The following is a 20,104-nucleotide window of genomic DNA, read 5'->3' as shown; positions in this document are numbered from 1 at the left end:
GTGAGCCACTCTGAGACTCTTCGGAGTGGAGGGCGGGATATAAATCCAATATCTTCATCTACCTCACAGGGTGTCTGTTGTGGGGGAGGAAGGGAAAGGAGATTGTGAGCCACTCTGAGACTCTTCGGAGTGGAGGGCGGGATATAAATCCAATATCTTCATCTACCTCACAGGGTGTCTGTTGTGGGGGAGGAAGGGAAAGGAGATTGTGAGCCACTCTGAGACTCTTCGGAGTGGAGGGCGGGATATAAATCCAATATCTTCATCTACCTCTCAGGGTGTCTGTTGTGGGGGAGGAAGGGAAAGGAGATTGTGAGCCTCTCTGAGACTCTTCGGAGTGGAGGGTGGGATATAAATCCAATATCTTCATCTACCTCACAGGGTGTCTGTTGTGGGGGAGGAAGGGAAAGGAGATTGTGAGCCACTCTGAGACTCTTCGGAGTGGAGGGCGGGATATAAATCCAATATCTTCATCTACCTCACAGGGTGTCTGTTGTGGGGGAGGAAGGGAAAGGAGATTGTGAGCCGCTCTGAGACTCTTTGGAGTGGAGGGCGGGATATAAATCCAATATCTTCATCTACCTCTCAGGGTGTCTGTTGTGGGGGAGGAAGGGAAAGGAGATTGTGAGCCGCTCTGAGACTCTTCGGAGTGGAGGGCGGGATATAAATCCAATATCTTCTTCTTCATCTTCTTCTTGCTGTGATCTCTGCAGGGGGTGGAGGTGGGATTCCACATGCCATCATGCCTCCCTACTATTCCTCCACCACCCCCCTTTGCTTTTTCAAGTTTGCCTTTTCCCAGCAGGAGAGATCCCAGCCCTGTCCCCCTCCCTCTCTTTCTGGGCTGGTTGCCCCAGAATCCCTCTCCCCATCCCACCCATCCCATTTGTGACCATCGAGACTGTCCTTGACTTGAAGCTGTGTGTTGCCTCTGCAGATATAGCGATTGGAGCCCCCTTTGCTGGCCAGGAGGTGGGTGGCCGCGTGTACATCTACAGCGGGCAGAGTGATGGTTTGAGCACATCTCCCGTCCAGATCATTGAGAATCCCTTCGGCAGATCAGCTGGCTTTGGTTTCGCCGTTCGTGGAGCCACGGACATCGATGCGAACGGCTACCCCGGTAATGCAAGATGGAGCTATCTAGCCGTTCGGGTTCCGAGTTCTAGCCTAGGCACTTGGCTTTGCTCTAAGCCGGTCAGAGTTTGTGAGGGTTGTTTTAAGTAGCTCTCAGAGGAGGTGAGGTATTGCACTGGGTTTTGCTTTCATGTACAAAAGCCCTGCCCAGGCTAGCTCAGTCTTGGAAGCTAAGCCAGGCCGGCCCTAGTCAGTGTTCAAATGGGAGACCGCCAAGGAAGTGTAAAGTACTGCACAGGCTTCATTAATGATGGCTGACTTCTGGGTCTGCTGAATCATAGGTAGTTTTTTCACTGAATGAAGAAATTACAGAGCAAGGCTACGTCTTGGTAGAATTGGGGTTACGGGTACAGACAGTCAGATCTATTAGCCAGTCCAGACCGTTACTCATTTAAGCAAAAAAGTGCCTTTTTTCTATCAATGAAACATTCCCCTCCCCCCCCCCCACCCTTAGCTCAAATTCCAGGCCGAGCCAGTGTGCCCTCTAAGCTGAGTTAGCATGAGCTAGCTCACGGATTTTTAGCCTCCACCTCACATTTTTGTTTTAGCTCAGGAAAAATGGCCCCAGAGCACAATAATTCATGCAGTAGCTCACAACTTTAATGCCAGGAGCTCACAAAGGAGAATTTTTGCTCACAAGACTCTGCAGGTTAGAGGGAACATTGGTCAGAGCTGGCTGCAACCAAGAGCAATAGTCTCTGAGATAGGGTTGCCAATCCCCAGGTGGGGGCAGGGGATCCCCCGGTTTGGAGACCCTCCCCCCACTTCAGGGTCGTCAGAAAGTGGGGGGAGGGGAGGGAAATGTCTGCTGGGAACTCTATAATTCCCTATAGAGACTTATTCCCATAGGAAATAATGAAGAATTGATCTGCAGGTATCTGGGACTCTGGGAGGGCTGTTTTTTGGGGTAGAGGCACCAAATTTTCAGTATAGCATCTAGTGTCTCTCCCCAAAATTCCCCCCAAGTTTCAAAAATATTGGACCAGGGGGTCCAATTCTATGAGCCCCAAAAGCAGGTGCCCCTATCCTTCATAATTTCCTATGGAAGGAAGGCATTGAAAAGGTGTGCCGTCCCTTTAAATGTGATGGCCAGAACTCCCTTTGGAGTTCAATGATGCTTGTCACAGCCTTGATCTTGGCTCCACCCCTAATGTCTCCTGGCTCCACCCCCAAAGTCTCCTGGCTCCACCCCCAAAGTCCCCAGGTATTTCTTGAATTGGACTTGGCAACCCTATTCTGAGAGCAGCTGACTGTGATACCAAAGCATACCACATACCTCAGGGTGAGGACAGGTTACTTGTAAGTCTCACAGGCATAACATATGTGATTACCTAGTGAGCTACTCTAGCAGCTTAGCCAAAGCGTTACAATAGGCTGGACCACATTGAAGTGCTTGTGGCAAGGAGACTCCGTGAAATAGCGCAGGGTCACCACGCAGAGGTAGGCAATGGCAAACCACCTCTGAAGAAGCTCAGGTCTTGCAGAACTCGCCTTAACGTCACGGGGTGAACCAGGGGACTGCAGCCACCCGCTGGTGGTGTAAACTGATTCTGATAACCTTTTCTGCTCTGTTCTCCCACAGATGTGTTGGTTGGGGCATTTGAGGCCAGTAAGGTGGCAGTGTACAGGTGAGAGGAAGAGCCCAGGCCGATGGGGAGGCATTCCCCTGCTCTAAATAAAGGTAGTGCTTAAAAGCCTTTTTTTCACTGGGATGAAGAATCCTCAGGGACATGTTGGGCTGACCCTGCACTCAGCAGGGGGTTGGAATAGATGGGCCCTTCTAAGGAAGAGCCAGGCTGCTGTCCCCTGAGCCAGTCCCTGCTCTTCTGGAGTCAGAATGGGGCAAAGCACCCCAGCAAGCCTGGCACTAGGGATTCTAGCACCTAGGCTGAACCCCGCCCGGATGATGTCACCGGAATAGGGTTGCCAAGTCCAATTCAAGAAATATCTGGGGACTTTGGGGATGGAGCCAGGAGACTTTGGGGGTGGAGCCAGGAGACATTAGGGGTGGAGCCAAGATCAAAGCTATGACAAGCATAATTGAACTCCAAAGGGAGTTCTGGCCATCACATTTCAAGGGACGGCACACCTTTTCAATTCCTTCCTTCCATAGGAAATAATGAAGGATAGGGGCACCTTCTTTTGGGGCTCATAGAATTGGACCCCCTAGTCCAATCCTTTTGAAACTTGGGGGGTATTTTGGGGAGAGGCTCTAGATGCTATACTGAAAATTTGGTGCCTCTACCCCCCAAAACAGCCCCCCCCCAGAGCCCCAGATACCCGCGGATCAATTCTCCATGATTTTCTATGGGAATAAATCTCCATAGGGAATAACAGAGTTCCCAGCAGACATTTCCCTCCCCTCCTCCCCACTTTCTGACGACCCTGAAGCGGGGGGAGGGCCTCCAAACCAGGGGATCCCCTGCCCCCACCTGGGGATTGGCAACCCTACACCGGAAGCGATCTCATCGGGTGCGTGAAGCGCTAGCACTTGGCCCACCCATGCCCAGCCCTCTCCTGTTTCAAAGGGAGCTGGAAAGACCTCTTCTTGGCTCCCTTCGAAGCAGGAGAGAGCCGGGCATGGGGCAGGCTGAGCCACGTGTTCTTTCTTCAAGAACACACCTTTTGGCCCGCCCCTTGTCCCCCCCCCCCCCCCGACTTTGCCGAGGCTTCCGGATCCTCAGGAAGCCTTGGCAGCTCCTGGCCTGAAAAACGTCTGCTTAGCTTCGACCAGGACAAGGGCTTTCTCTGCCCCGATCCCTGCCTGGTGGGACACGCTCCCGCCTGAGGTCAGGGCCCTGCGGGGCTTGCTACAGTTTGGCAGGGCCTGTAAAGCAGGGCTGTTCCACCAGGCCTTTGGTGGACATTCAGTCCATCTCTGCCTCTCTTGCTTACATTATCTGACCGGCAGCCTGCAGGACTCCCGGTGGACTGCTCTGGAGCTGTTGTTTTTGTTTGCTCAACGTGGTAAAAATGATGGGAAAAGTGAGTTGCAACTAGGTTGCCAATCCCCAGGTGGGGGCAGGGGATGCCCCAGTTTGGAGGCCCTCCCCCCGCTTCAGGGTCGTCAGAAAGCGGGGGGAGGGGAGGGAAATGTCTGCTGGGAACTCTATTATTCCCTATGGAGATTTATTCCCATAGAAAATCATGGAGAATTGATCTGCGGGTATCTGGGGCTCTGGGGGAGGGCTGTTTTTTGGGGTAGAGGCACCAAATTTTCAGTATAGCATCTAGTGTCTCTCCCCCAAACCCCCCAAGTTTCAAAAAGATTGGACCAGGGGGTCCAATTCTATGAGCCCCCAAAAAGGTGCCCCTGTCCATTATTTCCAATGGAAGGAAGGCATTGAAAAGGTGTGCCGTCCCTTTAAATGTGATGGCCAGAACTCCCTTTGGAGTTCAATTATGCTTGTCACAGCCTTGATCTTGGCTCCACCCCCAAAGCCTCCTGGCTCCACCCCCAAAGTCCCCAGATATTTCTTGAATTGGACTTGGCAACCCTAGTTGCAACCTAGGATCAGCATAGGGGTAGTACATAAGCACCTAGTATCCTGCAGGTAGTTTCCAACTCTTTGATTCTATGATCCAGATTTAGAGACTCCTGGAGATTTGGGGATGGAGCCTGGGGAGGGCAGGAGTCTCAGCAGAGTAGAATTCCACAGAGTCCCCCCTCCCAAGCATCCATTTTCTCCAGGGGAACTGACCTCTGTCGTCTGGAAATGAGCCGTAATACCAGGGATTCCCACCTGGAGGCTGACATCCCTACTTCAGTTGGAGAGGGGGGCTCACTTGGCGTCTCTCTGAGTGTGCTCTTATAGGACAAGAGGTGGGCCTGGAAGACCAGTGTCTCCTGGGGTTGCCAGTCCCCAGGTGGGGGCAGGAGGTCCCCCGGTTTGGGGGCCTTCCCCCGCTTCAGGGTCATCAGAAAGCAGAGGGGGATGTCTGCTGGGCACTCCATTATTTCCTGTGGAGACCGATTCCCATAGGGTATAATGGAAAATTGATCAGTGGGTATCTGGGGCTCTGGGGAGGCTGTTTTTTTTAGGCACCAAATTTGCAGCATAGCATCCAGTGCTTCCCCCCAAAATACCCTCCATGTTTCAAAAAGATTGGACTAGGAGGTCCAATTCTACGAGCCCCCAAATAAGGTGCCCCTATCCTTCATTATTTCCAGTGGAGGGAAGGCATTTAAAAGGTGCACAGTCCCTTTAAATGGGATGGCCAGAACTCCCTTTGGAGTTCAGTGATGCTTGTCATACCCTTGCTCCTGGCTCCGCCCCCAATGTCTCCTGGCTCCACCCCAAAGTCCCCAGGTATTTCTTGAATTGGACTTGGCAACCCTAGTCTCTCCTGATGCTGTTGAGTCTGTGGGCGAGAGTGGGAGCCATAGACCTGTCTCAGCCCTTGAAAGCATCCAGCTGAGCTTTTGCAAATCTTTGCCCATCCGGCAGCACCTTAGTCAACATCACAAGACACGGAACAGCCAGCCGAGGCCTCCGTCTCTCTGGGCCCCTGTGATGTTTCCAGCCTGCTTGCTGCTTACTTGGCCTCTCTTCTCCCCCGTTCTCTTTAGAGCCCGGCCTGTCGTGGTCATCGAAGCCGGAGTGGTGGTGCCAGAGGCGCTGAACCCAGAGGAGAAAAGCTGCACAGTGGCGAAAATGAAAGTCAGCTGGTGAGTCAGCTGGGTGGCAACAGCGTGTGCTTAACCTGAGGGCGAATCCCCTGCCGAGTTCCCCTCCAGCTCTTTGTTCAAAATTAGCTCAGCAATATCCGGAAAATGAGTGACACGCAGGCTTCTCCTCCTCTGAGGGAGAGTCTTCTCCTTTCATCGCCTTTGGGCGAGACTGGAATCTCTGTTGGTCGTTTTAGGTAGCTTCTACCCAGAATTAAACTTGGTTGGTCTTAAAGGTGCCCCTGGACTCAAACGGTGTTCTAGAACTGGTTTAGCAATCTATTCATTTACAAGCTGGGCAGGTATTTTCCGCCCCAGAAGCAACTCACAGAATGGTACCAGTTTACCCAAGGATGTGTTCAACATCCACTCTATTCATAAAAAGGGAAAGGTGCAAGCAGCAGTCATTTCCAACTCTGGAGTGACATCACATCACGATGTTTTCACGGCAGACTTTTTATGGGGTGGTTTGCCATTCCTTTCCCCAGTCATCTACACTTCCCCCCTCAGCAAGCTGGGGACTCATTTGACCAGCCTCGGAAGGATGGAAGGCTGAGCCGGCTACCTGAACCAGCTTCTGCTGGGATCGAACTCAGGTCGTGAGCAGAGGGCTCCTACTGCAGTACTGCAGCTTTACCACTCTGCAGCCACGGGGCTCTTATGTACAGAACCACACACGGATCTTTAAAAAGGAAAACCTTTCGGTCACTCATTCAATTTCTATCCTGCCCTCTCCCCGCAAGCAAGCTCAAGAGAGGAGGAAAGGAAAGGAAAGGAAAGGAAAGGAAAGGAAAGGAAAGGAAAGGAAAGGAAAGGAAAGGAAAGGTCCCCTGTGCAAGCACCAGTCGTTCCCGACTCTGGGGTGACGTCGCATCGTGAAGTTTTCACGGCAGACTTTTTACGGGGTGGTTTGCCATTGCCTTCCTCAGTCATCTACGCTTTCCCCCCAGCAAGCTGGGGACTCATTTGACCAGCCTCGGAAGGATGGAAGGCTGAGTCAACCTGAGCCGGCTACTTAAACCCAGTCCACGGAGTCTGGGCTGCAGTACTGCAGCTTTACCGCTCTGCGCCACAAGTCTTAAATAATTTCTAAAAGCCCTCTTTTATAGTCTGTCTTGACCTCCTCCCCACCCCCATAATGTACTGCTGGAAACTGTGCAAGCGGCAGTTGCTTTCCTTCCCCATTCCTGTGTCTGCAGCTGTTCCTCTTGCTGATTTGGAAGCAGGGGGGGGGGGGGGGGGCGGAGACAAGAAAGGTGGATTTTCATCCCAGGGGCACCCAGTTGGTTGGAACACCTGTTTTCCTGGCCGCTGTTCTCACTCCCCCACCCCATGCATTTACAAGATTTTTAAGCTTGACTTTTAAAAATAATCTGCCATTTTTGATGTTGGCATGAGCAGAGCTGGTTCGGTGTTGTGACGTGAGCGAGCGATTTGGCTCCTGCGTAAATTAGTTTGCTCTGAGGACATCCTTCTTGAGCTAAGAGCTCACACTGACTCAGCTTAGAGGGAGCACTGCCTACCTCACAGGGTGTCTGTTGAGGGGAAAGGAAAGGAGATTATAAGCCGCTCTGAGACTCTGAGAGAAAGGCAGGGTATAAAGCCAATCTCTTCTTCTTCTACTTGGGGTGGCCCCAGCGCAGAGTGCCCTGGAGGGGTTTGACTGGTTCCCAGTTGTCAATATCCGCAGGCCAGAGGTTTGGCTTGGACCCGGATGGCGGTGGGATGGCTCAGGTAGGGGGATGGTGGCTCTACCATGCTGGGGCAGGCAAGTACCTTGACCTGCATCTCAGGTTGAAAGGCGGAGCCAGCTGGCTCCTCTCTGGGCAGGACGCCTGCAAAGACGGTGCATTGAAAGGCTGCAGCTCTCAGCCAAGAAGAAGGGCAGCCCTGGAGCGGGGGGGGGGGGGGAGGAGGCAGCAACAAAGGGGAGGGACAGGGTCCACTCTGTACTCAGAGGCCACTTAGGGCCACTGCTGTAATACACAGTGGTAATGCGTGAATGCAGCCAGGGAATACTTGCAAACGGGGGTATCATACAAGGACAGCTCTGGGGAGCTGCCTCTTCTTCGGGGAGGGACGGTGGCTCAGTGGTAGAGCATCTGCTTGGGAAGCAGAAGGTCCCAGGTCCAATCCCCGGCATCTCCAAAAAAGGGTCCAGGCAAATAGGTGTGAAAAACCTCAGCTTGAGACCCTGGAGAGCCGCTGCCAGTCTGAGTAGATAAGACTGACTTTGATGGACCAAAGGTCTGATTCAGTAGAAGGCAGCTTCATATGTTCATACGTTCTTGTCCGAGTGTACATGGATTGACACACCCACGCTCGCTGCCCAATAATGTGTGAAATGGCCCTCATTGACTTCCTGTTCATCCCCACAGCTTCACCATCCAGATGTGTGTTGGAGTGTCAGGGAAAACCATACCCCTCAAAATGGGTGAGTGTTTTACTTGTTACTGGGAGAGAGAGAGAGGCGTTAATAGTCTGGGGGCTGCTGTACTGGGGTGGTGGGATGAGGTTTATCATCCTTCTGTTACCAGGACTGAGTAGTCCTTTCCTGAGCAGTGCCTGTTCCATGGCGCCCTTTTTGTTGTGAAGATATAAGGAGAAAGGCATACCCCAGCAACAAAAGGGCAGAAGTTAAATGGCCTTGCAAGAGACTGGGGCAGGGAAAATGGCACCAGTGCGGGCAGAACCTGGGAAAACTTTCTCATCCACGTGGCAGACCCCCCCCCCCCCCCCCCGCTTTGCTGCCATCGTTCCCAAAAGATCACAGCAAAAGTGGGTTTGAGGAAGATTACAAAAAAAGACAAGGGAAACCTGGGATATGTTTGGAAGCACAATGATGCTGAGGGGACCGGGGGGCGGGGCGGGGGGAAGGAACGTTTCCCAACAGCATCCAAGGAACTAACTAACTCCACCAATACAATCAGCACTGCTGCAGTAAACATGTGTATAATTTTTTGTGTAACTGGGTAATGTATTCCCCTCTGCTCCCATGTTCGGAACAGTTTGAGAATGGGTCTTTCACTTAATACAAATTGCTTTTTAAAATATATGAAAGCATACATACATACATGATCTTATCTTTCCATGTAGCCCTTTAAAGTGAAGAAAAATTTCAAAGTGGTTTGTTAATCTCTCCATGGCATCTTGGCATAAAATAATGTGGGTTTCCCCCCTCATTTGTCTTTCTGTTTTCCTTTAGGTGTGAAATTAACTAGGCCAACAGTGGTTTATGCCAGGTCTAGCTAATTTCACCAGGGATGGATCCATGAGACTTTGGGGGTGGAGCCAGGAGCAAGACTGTGACAAGCATAATTGAACTCTACACGGAGTTCTGGGGATTATATTTAAAGGGACCGCACACCTTTTATATGCCTTCCCTCCACTGGAAAATACTGAAGGATAGGGGCACCTTCTTTGAGGGCTCATAGAATTGGACCTTCTGGTCCAATCTTTTTGAAACTTGGAGAGTGTTTTGAGGAGAGACACTGAATCCTATGCTGAAAATGTGGTGCCTCTATCTTGAAAAACAGCCCCCCCGCAGAGCCCCAGATACCCGCAGATCAATTCTCCATTATACTCTATGCTATGAGAATTGGTCTCCATAGGGAATAATGGAGTGTGCAGCATGCATTTCCCTCCCCCTCCCACTTTCTGATGACCCTGGAGGGAGGGCCTCCAAACCAGGGGATCCCTGCCCCCACCTGGAGATTGGCAACCCTACTTTTGAGCCAGGGGGCACCTTTGGAATTCGTACAGAATGTGGTGGGCACAGCCACAAAATGGTGCCACGGGAGGCAGAACCAGCCACAAAATGGCAGCCATGGGAGGCAGAACCAGCCACAAAATGGCAGCCATGGGAGGCAGAACCAGCCACAAAATGGCAGCCATGGGAGGCAGAACCAGCTACAAAATGGCAGCCATGGGAGGCAGAACCAGCCACAAAATGGTGCCACGGACGGCAGAACCAGCCACAAAATGGTGCCACGGAAGGCAGAACCAGCCACAAAATGGCAGCTATGGGAGGCAGAACCAGCCACAAAATGGCAGCCATGGGAGGCAGAAGCAGCCACAAAATGGCAGCTATGGGAGGCAGAACCAGCCACAAAATGGCAGCCATGGGAGGCAGAAGCAGCCACAAAATGGTGCCACGGGAGGCAGAAGCAGCCACAAAATGGCAGCCATGGGAGGCAGAACCAGCCACAAAATGGTGCCATGGAAGGCAGAACCAGCCACAAAATGGTGCCACGGAAGGCAGAACCAGCCACAAAATGGCTGCCGCATCTTGCTTTCAGTCACACAGAGAAGGTCCTTGTGCTGTGGAGGCAGCTGCTGCCAAAGCAACATTTTAAAAAAAAAATCTGCACAGCCAGTGGGAAGTCTTGCTGGAGAAAAGCCCCCCCTGGACTGACATTCTAAAAATGCTTGATTTGCACCAAGAAAGGTGTCAGAGGGCACCTTGGCACACCCAGACTCCACTGGGGGGGGGGCAGGGAGATCTGGTCCACAGATGCAACTGTGAGGGGTGTGGTTGGCCAAGAGTTGGAGACTTCAGCCGCTACTCCATTTTGCTCTTGAGGCTGCTGAACACTTAGGAAATCCTCGCCAGCAACCAATGAAGGGGCTGCCTAGAAACCAAGTAACGTTCACAGTTTCAGAGTTCACTTACCACGGAAGGATAAGGGTGGAGTGGGCGATGGGGCGAGGGCTGAGGCAGAACATCAGCTTGGCCTGCAGAAGGTCTCTGGCTCAGTTCCCGGCATCTCCAACTCGGGGAATGGGAAAGACCCCGAATTAAGACCCTGGCGAGCGGCTGCCAGTCAGAGCAGGCAATACTGACCCCGCTGGACTGACAGTTTGATTCAGTAGAAGGCAGCTCCATGTTGTCTTAGTGGAAAATGCTGCATGAGTCTGAGTTGGGTCTTTGCTGTTTGCCCCTTTGCTTCCCTAGGCCTCGAGGCAGAGCTGCAGCTGGACCGCATGAAGCAGAAATTCTGGCGAAGGGTCTTCCTGGAGCAAACCAGCCAGTCCAGCCAGGTGTTCCCCCTGGAACTATCGAGAAAAGGGCCCCAAACCTGTCGGAACATCACGGCCTACCTGCGGGTACGAGGCTGGGCGGAAGGGGGCTGGGGGAGCAGGTGGGAGAGCGATGGGAGCTGTGCTCAGAGCCCAAGCAGGAGGAGGAGTTGAGGGGGGTGAGCAGAATGCCCCGCCCTTCCCCTCCCAGTTTGGCGTAGTGGTTAAGTGTGCGGACTCTTATCTGGGAGAACCGGGTTTGATTCCCCACTTCTCCACTTGCACCTGCTGGAATGGCCTTGGGTCAGCCATAGCTCTCTTATCTGGGAGAACCGGGTTTGATTCCCCACTCCTCCACTTGCAGCTGATGGAATGGCCTTGGGTCAGCCATAGCTCTCTTATCTGGGAGAACCGGGTTTGATTCCCCACTTCTCCACTTGCACCTGCTGGAATGGCCTTGGGTCAGCCATAGCTCTCTTATCTGGGAGAACCGGGTTTGATTCCCCACTCCTCCACTTGCAGCTGATGGAATGGCCTTGGGTCAGCCAGAGCTCTCTTATCTGGGAGAACCGGGTTTGATTCCCCACTCCTCCACTTGCAGCTGCTGGAATGGCCTTGGGTCAGCCAGAGCTCTCTTATCTGGGAGAACCGGGTTTGATTCCCCTCTCCTCCACTTGCAGCTGCTGGAATGGCCTTGGGTCAGCCAGAGCTCTCTTATCTGGGAGAACCGGGTTTGATTCCCCACTCCTCCACTTGCACCTGCTGGAATGGCCTTGGGTCAGCCAGAGCTCTCTTATCTGGGAGAACCGGGTTTGATTCCCCTCTCCTCCACTTGCAGCTGCTAGAATGGCCTTGGGTCAGCCAGAGCTCTCTTATCTGGGAGAACCGGGTTGGATTCCCCACTCCTCCACTTGCACCTGCTAGAATGGCCTTGGGTCAGCCATAGCTCTGGCAGAGGTTGTCCTTGAAAGGGCAGCTGCTGTGAGAGCCCTCTCCAGCCCCACCCACCTCACAGGGTGTCTGTTGTGGGGGGAGAAGACATAGGAGATTGTAAGCCGCTCTGAGTCTCTGATTCAGGGAGAAGGGCGGGATATAAATCTGCAATTCTTCTTCTTCTTCTTCTCTACACTCTCATGCCCAAGTCACAGGACACAGCTGCTCAGAGGCCTCAGCCCCATATCCTCTTTTTCTTGATGATACTCAGGACAGCCAGCATGGTCTAGCCATCAGAGTTTCGGCCTCAGGCAGGGCGTTTTTGGTAGAAAAAGCCCAGCAGGAACTCATTTGCATACTAGGCCACACCCCTTGACCCCAAGCCAGCCGGAACTGCATTCCTGTGCGTTCCTGCTAAAAAAAAAAAAGGCCCTGACCTCAGATATCGCAGACCCAGGTTCGAATCCCCACTCTGCCATGGAAACGTAGCTGGATGACCTTGGGCTGTTCATAGTCTCTCTACCTGACCTACCTCAGTGGGTTGCTGCGAGAATAAAATGGAGGAGGAGGGAATGATGTCACCTGCTTTGGATCCCCAGTAGGGAAGCCTTAGACCAGGGGTGGCCAAACTTACTTAACGTAAGAGCCGCATAGAATAAACATCAGATATTTGAGAGCTGCAAGACATGAGCAAATATTGTACACCTTCCCAGCTTCACACATGGCAGAAAGAGTCACTCAGAGGCTAACTGAGGTCCTGATGCTAAGCATGCTTACATGAGAGTAAGCCTGCATTAAGTGCCTCCTAAACACGTGTATTTATTAAAACGTTTATACTTTCTTTGCACAGAAAGATAAAATACATATGTATGCACTTTATAACATGACCAGGCTAGCAGAAGGCTTTAAAAAACAAAAGCTGGGAATAACAGTCCCCATAAGACCGGCAAGGGAAAGGTTAGGGAATTATTTTTTGGCACCAGTGGGAGAAGCAAACACACATGTGCTGTATAAATCACTGGCAACTATTTGCACCATTATGCATCTCTCTTTACCTTGACACCACGGTTAATAAATACAGTTCCTACAAGAGCCATGAAACTAAGGTGGAACCCCGCTCTGCCTTTTTAAATTCCATCCCTCCTTCAAGTGGGGCTCCCTCAGTTCTTGCACTCTTCCCCTGCTCTAGGTCTCCAGGCAGCCTCTGTGGTGGTGGAGAAGAGCTTGCAAGCCTGCCTGTTTCCTCCTCCTTCCCGGCTTCACACATGACAGAAAGAGTCACTCAGAGGCTAACTGAGGTCCTGATGCTAAGCATGCTTACATGAGAGTAAGCCTGCATTAAGTGCCTCCTAAACCTCTGAGAGCCGCACAATATGTGTGAAAGAGCTGCATGCGGCCCCCGAGCCACAGTTTGGCCACCCCTGCCTTAGACATTGCACTTGTCTTTTCTGTCTTTGACTTGGAGAAATGTTTCCTTCTGCCACCAACTCCATTGATATTCATTCTATATCCCCACCTCCAAGAAGTAGGATTTGCACTTGGGCTTCAGAGTCTCCTTGCCTGCCTTCCTCTGATGAGTCACTGGCAAAAATCTCAGCTGTCCTTCTGTTCTGGAACTGGGGGGCGGGGGGGGGGGGTGGAACTGTTGAATTCCTGCTTCTGGCATGCAGCTGTTGCAGGCATTGCGGGAGGAAGGGGGCTGCCCTTCCAGGGAGGAGCTGGGGTGAGGGATACTATTCTTTATTCAATTGACTGCTTGTTACTAAGCAGGGGAGGGATTGGCTGAGGTTTCCTGGAAAGCTGTTACTGGAAATCCTCTTCTGAATAGCTGATTTATGTGCAGGCAGGAGTCGGAGATGCAGAGACTGGGCAGGAGGCAGATGGGGGGCGGGGGCACAGGAGGTCTGTTCAGGTAACTGCTCTCTGGGGCTCTGAGGGAGGATCAGGAGTTTTTCTTCCTGCTTGCATCTACCTGTGACCTGACATGCATGGCTCTTTCCTCCAATGTTATAACCTCCCATCAGCCCTGGAAGGGATGATCTGAGGGGAGGGTCTTGTGTAATCCATGGATCAGAGATAGTAAAGTGGACAAGCATTGACTGAACTCCATTTATTTGGTGTCAACGTGGCAGATGAGGTTCAATGTGGCCAAGTGCAAAGTAATGCACATTGGGGCCAAGAATCCCAGCTACAAATACAAGCTGATGGGGTGTGAACTGGCAGAGACTGACCATGAGAGAGATCTTGGGGTCGTGGTAGATAACTCACTGAAAAGGTCAAGTCAGTGTGCGATTGCAATAAAAAAGGCCAATGCGATGCTGGGAATTATTACGAAGGGAATTGAAAACAAATCAGCCAGTATCATAATGCCCCTGTATAAATTCGTGGTGCGGTCTCATTTGGAATACTGCGTACAATTCTGGTCACTGCACCTTGAAAAGGATATTATAGCACTGGAAAAAGTGCAGAAAAGGGCAACTAGAATGATTAAATGTTTGGAACACTTTCCCTATGAATAAAGTTTGAAATGCTTGGGGCTCTTTAGCTTGGAGAAACGTCGACCGCGGGATAACATGATAGAGGTTTACAAGATTATGCATGGGATGGAGAACGTAGAGAAAGAAGTACTTTTCTCCCTTTCTCACAATACGAGAACTCGTGGGCATTCAATGAAATTGCTGAGCAGTTGGGTTAGAACGGATAAAAGGAAGTCCTTCTTCACCCAGAGGGTGATTAACACATGGAATTCACTGCCACAAGAGGTGGTGGTGGCTACAAGCTTAGCCAGCTTCAAGAGGGGATTGGATAAAAATATGGAGCAGAGGTCCATCAGTGGCTATTAGCCACTGTATATGTGTGTGTGTGTGTGTGTGTGTGTGTGTGTGTGCATATATATGTATGTATGTATCTATGTGTGTGTGTGTGTAGATAGATAGATAGATAGATAGATAGATAGATAGATAGATAGATAGATAGATAGATAGATAGATAGATAGATAGATACACACACAAATATACACACACTGTGTGACACAGAGTGTTGGATTGGATGGGCCATTGGCCTGATCCAACATGGCTTCTCTTATGTTCTTATGTGACACAGAGTGTTGGACTGGATGGGCCATTGGCCTGATCCAACATGGCTTCTCTTATGTTCTCTTGTTCTCCCAGCAGGTCTCTAAGGCTTGGATTCAGATGGGATTATTTTGTATTCTTGTGGGGATATTTAAGATATTGTTGAATTCCATCCTGTAGCTTCTAGATGGGGTGAGACAGACCCCAAAATGTTTTCTAAAAACATGCCCCACAGAGTAGGGGCAGCTGTTGTCTGCAAGTACATGTGGCTGGATGCCAGTTGTGGGAAAGCAGACTTGAGGGGTGGAGGAGGAGCCCCCCCCCCCGCTTTTGCAGGGCTCCTGGGCCTTTCACCACAATGCCAAATGCAGATCTTTGCCTCTGGGAAAGCGTTCGAATGCCTGCCTGGGAGCTGCACTGGTGACTGGGGGACAGGAGGGGAGGGGGCTCACTGAGAATGTCTCCCCCGCCCTGTAGGATGAGATGGATTTCAAGGACAAGCTGAGTCCCATCGTCATCAGTTTCAACTTCCGTTTGGGATCAGCCGTGGAAGCTGGAGATCTGGAGCCCGTGCTGTCTGGCCAAACGATGGTCCAGAAGCAGGTAAGGTTCCTCCTCGCCTTCCTCAAAAGGAGCACCACGCATCACCATCATCATTTGGGGAGGGAGGGTGGCTCAGTGGTAGAGCATCTGCTTGGGAAGCAGAAGGTCCCAGGTTCAATCCCTGGCATCTCCAAAAAAGGGTCCAGGCAAGTAGGTATGAAAAACCTCAGCTCGAGACCCTGGAGAGCCGCTGCCAGTCTGAGAAGACAATACTGACTTTGATGGACCGAGGGTCTGATTCAGTAGAAGGCAGCTTTGTATGTGGAGAGCCAGTTTGGTGTAGTGGTTAAGTGTGCGGACTCTTATCTGGGAGAACCAGGTTTGATTCCCCACTCCTCCACTTGCAACTGCTGGAATGGCCTTGGGTCAGCCATAGCTCTGGCAGAGGTTGTCCTTGAAAGGGCAGCTGCTGTGAGAGCCCTCTCCAGCCCCACCCACCTCACAGGGTGTCTGTTGTGGGGGAGGAAGGGAAAGGAGATTGTGAGCCGCTCTGAGACTCGTTGGAGTGGAGGGTGGGATATAAATCCAATATCTTCTTCTTCTTCTTCTATGTCGTATGTCTTCGTATGTCCACCAGTTACTTGCATGCTCAAGAGGCAAGAGAGAGTGGGAATCAAGCCATAAGCCTAGGGTTGCCAGGTCCAATTCAAGGAATATCTGGGGACTTTGGAGGTGGAGCCAGGAGACTTTGGAGGTGGGGCCAGAAGACATTGGGAGTGGGGCCAGGAGCAAGGGTGTGACAAGTATGATTGAACTCTGAAGGGAGTTCTGGCCATCACATTTAAAGGGACTGCACACTTTTTAAATGCCTTCTCTCCATTTGGAATAATGAAGGATAGGGGCACCATGTTTGGAGGCTCATAGAATTGGACCTCCTAATCCAATCTTTTCGAAACTTGGGAGGTGTTTTGAGGAGAGGCACTGGATGCTATGCTGAAAATGTGGTGCTTCTACCTCAAAAAGCAGGGGGGGGGGGGCATATCCCCAGATACCCACAGATCAATTCTCCATTATGCCCTATGGGAATTGGTCTCCAAGGGAATAATGGAGTGCAAGTACGCGTGGCTGGATGCCAGTTGTGGGAAAGCAGTCAGTGCCCAGCAGACATTTCCTCTCCTCCCGTCCCCCTGCTTTCTGATGACCCTGAAATGGGGGGAGGGCCTCCAAAGTGGAGGATCCCCTGCCTCCACCTGGGGATGAAGCAACCGAAGTGAAACACAGATAAATGGGGCAGAGATCCAAAACAATGCTTCTGCGTATAAGGTAGTCTCAATTGTGCTTCTGAAAGCTCACACAAATAAAGTTACTCTAACCCAAAAATATAACTAGCCTTATAAAAATATATTTATAGCAAACGAAACATCCGCAGGAAAAGAGCCAAACGCCTAATGATGTCTATATATATATATTTTAAAGTCCCCAGAGTCAATTTCCTTTTTCTGAAGTCAATTTCCTAGAAGGTGCAGGTTCAGAACAAAGGACCACCTCAAGAATCGCCCAAGGTCCATGTAGATTCTTAGACATGCAGAAAAATTCTATTTTTACTGCATAAGAGCTAAACAAGGTATCTGGAAATTCAGAACCCGTTTTCACCTTCCAGGCTTCCTCTAAGCTCCCGTCATGACAAGGCGCTTCTCACCAAGATCCAGAGCTTCAGTTTTTTACAGTTCCAGATAGGTTGCTTTGTATCTCTTCCAGAAGCACAACTGAGACTAATTCATACACGGAAGCCTTGCTTTGTATCTCTGGCAGCCCCAGCTGCTTGGTCTTGATTTCAGGGCACGAAGCGGCCTCCAGAAGGCGTGCGGGAAGGGGGGGTGGGCTTGAAGAGCCTCTTGGAAAGCGGGCAGCTGCCCATGCAAAGAAGCCACACAGTCTGGGAGTCTGGGCGGGGAGAGAGGAATCGGATTCCACCCCCTCTCCCCATTACCTGCTCTGCCTGCTGTGCGACAGACATCTCACAATGGACACATAGGACACAATGACAAGAAAATGTATTGGCTCCTAACTGTGTAATGTCTCTTCCAAGTGGGAAATTCTCATTCTCCTTTCCCTCATTCTTGTCCCGAGTTACTTTTGATCCCCCCCAGATTCTGCCTGGATTTGGCTCCCTCTAGTGGTAGATTCAATATGTTGAATATCTCCCTGCAGATTTTTAGTCTGGATTCTGAAATCATTTATATTTTTGCTGTTAGGGACATGTTAACACCACTCTTTCACAGTAATAGAACAACATTGTCAGGCACTGAAATGCATCTTGTGTGTGGGTCTTTTCCTCTGTTAATTGTCTGTAGGGAGAGAGCTCTTCCCATGACTCCAAGGAGTTCTCCCAGAAAAGGGTGGGAGTGATTGTGGAGGCGGGTTCTGGAGGCAGTTAACTGGGATCAGTGGGAAGGTCACTCGTGCTCCCAGTTCAGTGCTGCTTGCCCTCCAGAGTCATCTCATGAGGGTGGTGAATTTTTGCTGGATTTCAGCAGCTCCCCACACCGCAGGCATCTTTCTGTTGCAAGATCCAGGCCGCGTTCATTCAGTCATGGCTTTGCATGTTTGTTCTCGTCTGCAGACCCGTATCATTTTGGACTGTGGAGAGGACAGCATTTGTATCCCGGACCTCCAACTGTTCGCTAATGCGTAAGCACCTGCTCCTTTGTCTCTCCTGATCTCATGCGGCTGCTCGTTCCAGTCATGCAAGCTCTGGCCACTCTCCCAACAGAGAGGTTCCTGTGTCCAGTCTCCGTAGGACCTCAGCCGGCTAACTTGGGGAGTTATCAAGCTATAGTTTATTAAAATGTTTATACCTTGCCTTTAAAACATTACCCAGCAGCAACTGATATGAAGTCATAGCAGTGCAAAACAGACAAAACAAAAAAAGAAGCCAGTCCAAAAATATCTTCTGCTAAGCTCCAAAGCCACCACTGTTTAAAAATAGCTTTAAAAAAAAAAACCAAACCAAAATCCAGAAACTAAGAGGGAATCCAGGGGCTAATGTGGAGTGTGAAGGCAAGGCACTCTGGGCGTACCCAGATGTACTTTCCCTCACATGTTCCGAGACTGGGCCTTGAACGGGAGAACCACATCCTGCCATATGACAGAAGACTCAGACCTTTTCAGGTAACATAAACACAGGTTTGTTGAACATGCAGTAATTGGGTGGGTCTGATTTGGCAGTTGTTCTGAGCCAGGGCACTGGGGGTTTGCACTGGGGTTGACCGTAAGGGAGATGAAGGCCTTCCATCATGAGAGCCTCTGACTTTGTAGTGGTTTATATTCTATTAATATAAGATAGGAATGTTTCAAAACAGAATAGTAAAGATAAGAGTAAAGGACCGGCATCTGGAATGATCTTCTCTGCCAATGGGCAGATGTGGCTTCAACATTTTGCCAAATCCGGAAAGATGCTGCGCGATTTAGATTAATCTTCTTTCACTGCATCAACACGCCCCCTTAAAAAACCCCAGAACTATGAGTCTTTCCAAATGGCTTAATTTTTTTTTAAGTAATACATTCAAATAATAGGCCAATCTAGCTGAAACACAGAGTAACAGCTCATCAGAAATAAATTGTATCTTCATAAGGTAAAAGGTAAAGGTAGTCCTCTGTGCAAGCACCAGTTGTTTCCGACTCTGGGGTAGATGGAAGACTTTTTACGGGGTGGTTTGCCATTGCCTTCCCCAGTCATCGACACTTTCCCCCCAGCAAGCTGTGTAATTTTACTGACCTTGGAAGGACGGAAGGCTGAGTCAACCTGGAGCCGGCTACCTGAATCCAGCTTCTGCCAGGATCGAACGCAGGTCGTGAGCAGAGCTTAGGACTGCGGTACTGCAGCTTTACCACTCTGTGCCACGGGGCTCGGTTCTTCATACAGTTTTCCATTATAGTTTTTACTTGTGCACAGCTTTTTGCTTGAGATTACAAGACCTAAACTTGAATGTGTTGGGGTGAGCATGTAGAGTGGTGGCAAGTGTGCCTCTTTCCCATTTATCCATACGATCCAAGGGATCGGATGTTACTCCTTTGGCTCCTATTGGTGCCACTGAGGAGGAGACTGTGCCAAATCCTGCAGAGTACCGCAGCTTTGATGATGGTCTGGAGTCATCACTGATCACATCCCAGAATTTCTGATGTTCCCCCATGTCGACTGCGTGGCCTGAGGTTCTCCTGTTGACTCAGGCTCTCCGTTCTTGTCCTTTATGGTTGTGTCTTAGGATAGACAGACCCCTCCTTATTGGGGCAGAGAATGTGCTCCTCATCCACATAGAAGCTGTGAATGCTGGCGAAGGAGCCTACGAGGCCGAACTGGTAGTGGAGCTGCCGAGGGGAGCGTACTTTCAAACGGCTCATGTCACCTCACAGGTAAGAAGAGTCCAGGAAGAGGTCGCAACTAGCTTCAAGTTGCTGCTGAAGAGCAGCTTGCTCCTGGGATCAAAGAGGGACAGTTGTGGAACAGCCATATCCAGGGCTTTTTATTGTAGCAGGAACTCCTTTGCATATTAGGCCACACATCTCTGACGTAGCCAATCCTCCTGGAGCTTCCAGTAAGCCCTGTGAGAAGAGCCCTGTAAGCTCTTGGAGAAGTGGCTACAGCAGGGGTGTGTGGCCTAATAGGCAAAGGACTTCCTGCTCCAAACCCCCCCTGGCCATATCCCAGATCTTACGTGATCCAAATTGCCA

General features: G+C 50.8%; 1 protein-coding gene across 1 annotated transcript in view; it reads left to right on the top strand.

Moving 5' to 3' along the window:
• The window catches only part of ITGA2B (integrin subunit alpha 2b), a 60,416-nt gene that overhangs the window by 21,286 nt on the left and 19,026 nt on the right, over nt 1-20,104 (top strand). The window contains exons 13-20 of the mRNA XM_060255269.1: nt 938-1,120; nt 2,717-2,762; nt 5,705-5,803; nt 8,182-8,237; nt 10,758-10,909; nt 15,308-15,433; nt 17,997-18,064; nt 19,639-19,786. Of these exons, the coding sequence (XP_060111252.1) occupies nt 938-1,120; nt 2,717-2,762; nt 5,705-5,803; nt 8,182-8,237; nt 10,758-10,909; nt 15,308-15,433; nt 17,997-18,064; nt 19,639-19,786 (878 nt within the window). The remainder of the gene's footprint in view (nt 1-937; nt 1,121-2,716; nt 2,763-5,704; nt 5,804-8,181; nt 8,238-10,757; nt 10,910-15,307; nt 15,434-17,996; nt 18,065-19,638; nt 19,787-20,104) is intronic.

This window comes from Heteronotia binoei, chromosome 15, assembly GCF_032191835.1.
Source record: "Heteronotia binoei isolate CCM8104 ecotype False Entrance Well chromosome 15, APGP_CSIRO_Hbin_v1, whole genome shotgun sequence".
Lineage (NCBI taxonomy): Eukaryota > Metazoa > Chordata > Lepidosauria > Squamata > Gekkonidae > Heteronotia > Heteronotia binoei.
This window is presented reverse-complemented; position numbering and strand designations above follow the sequence as displayed.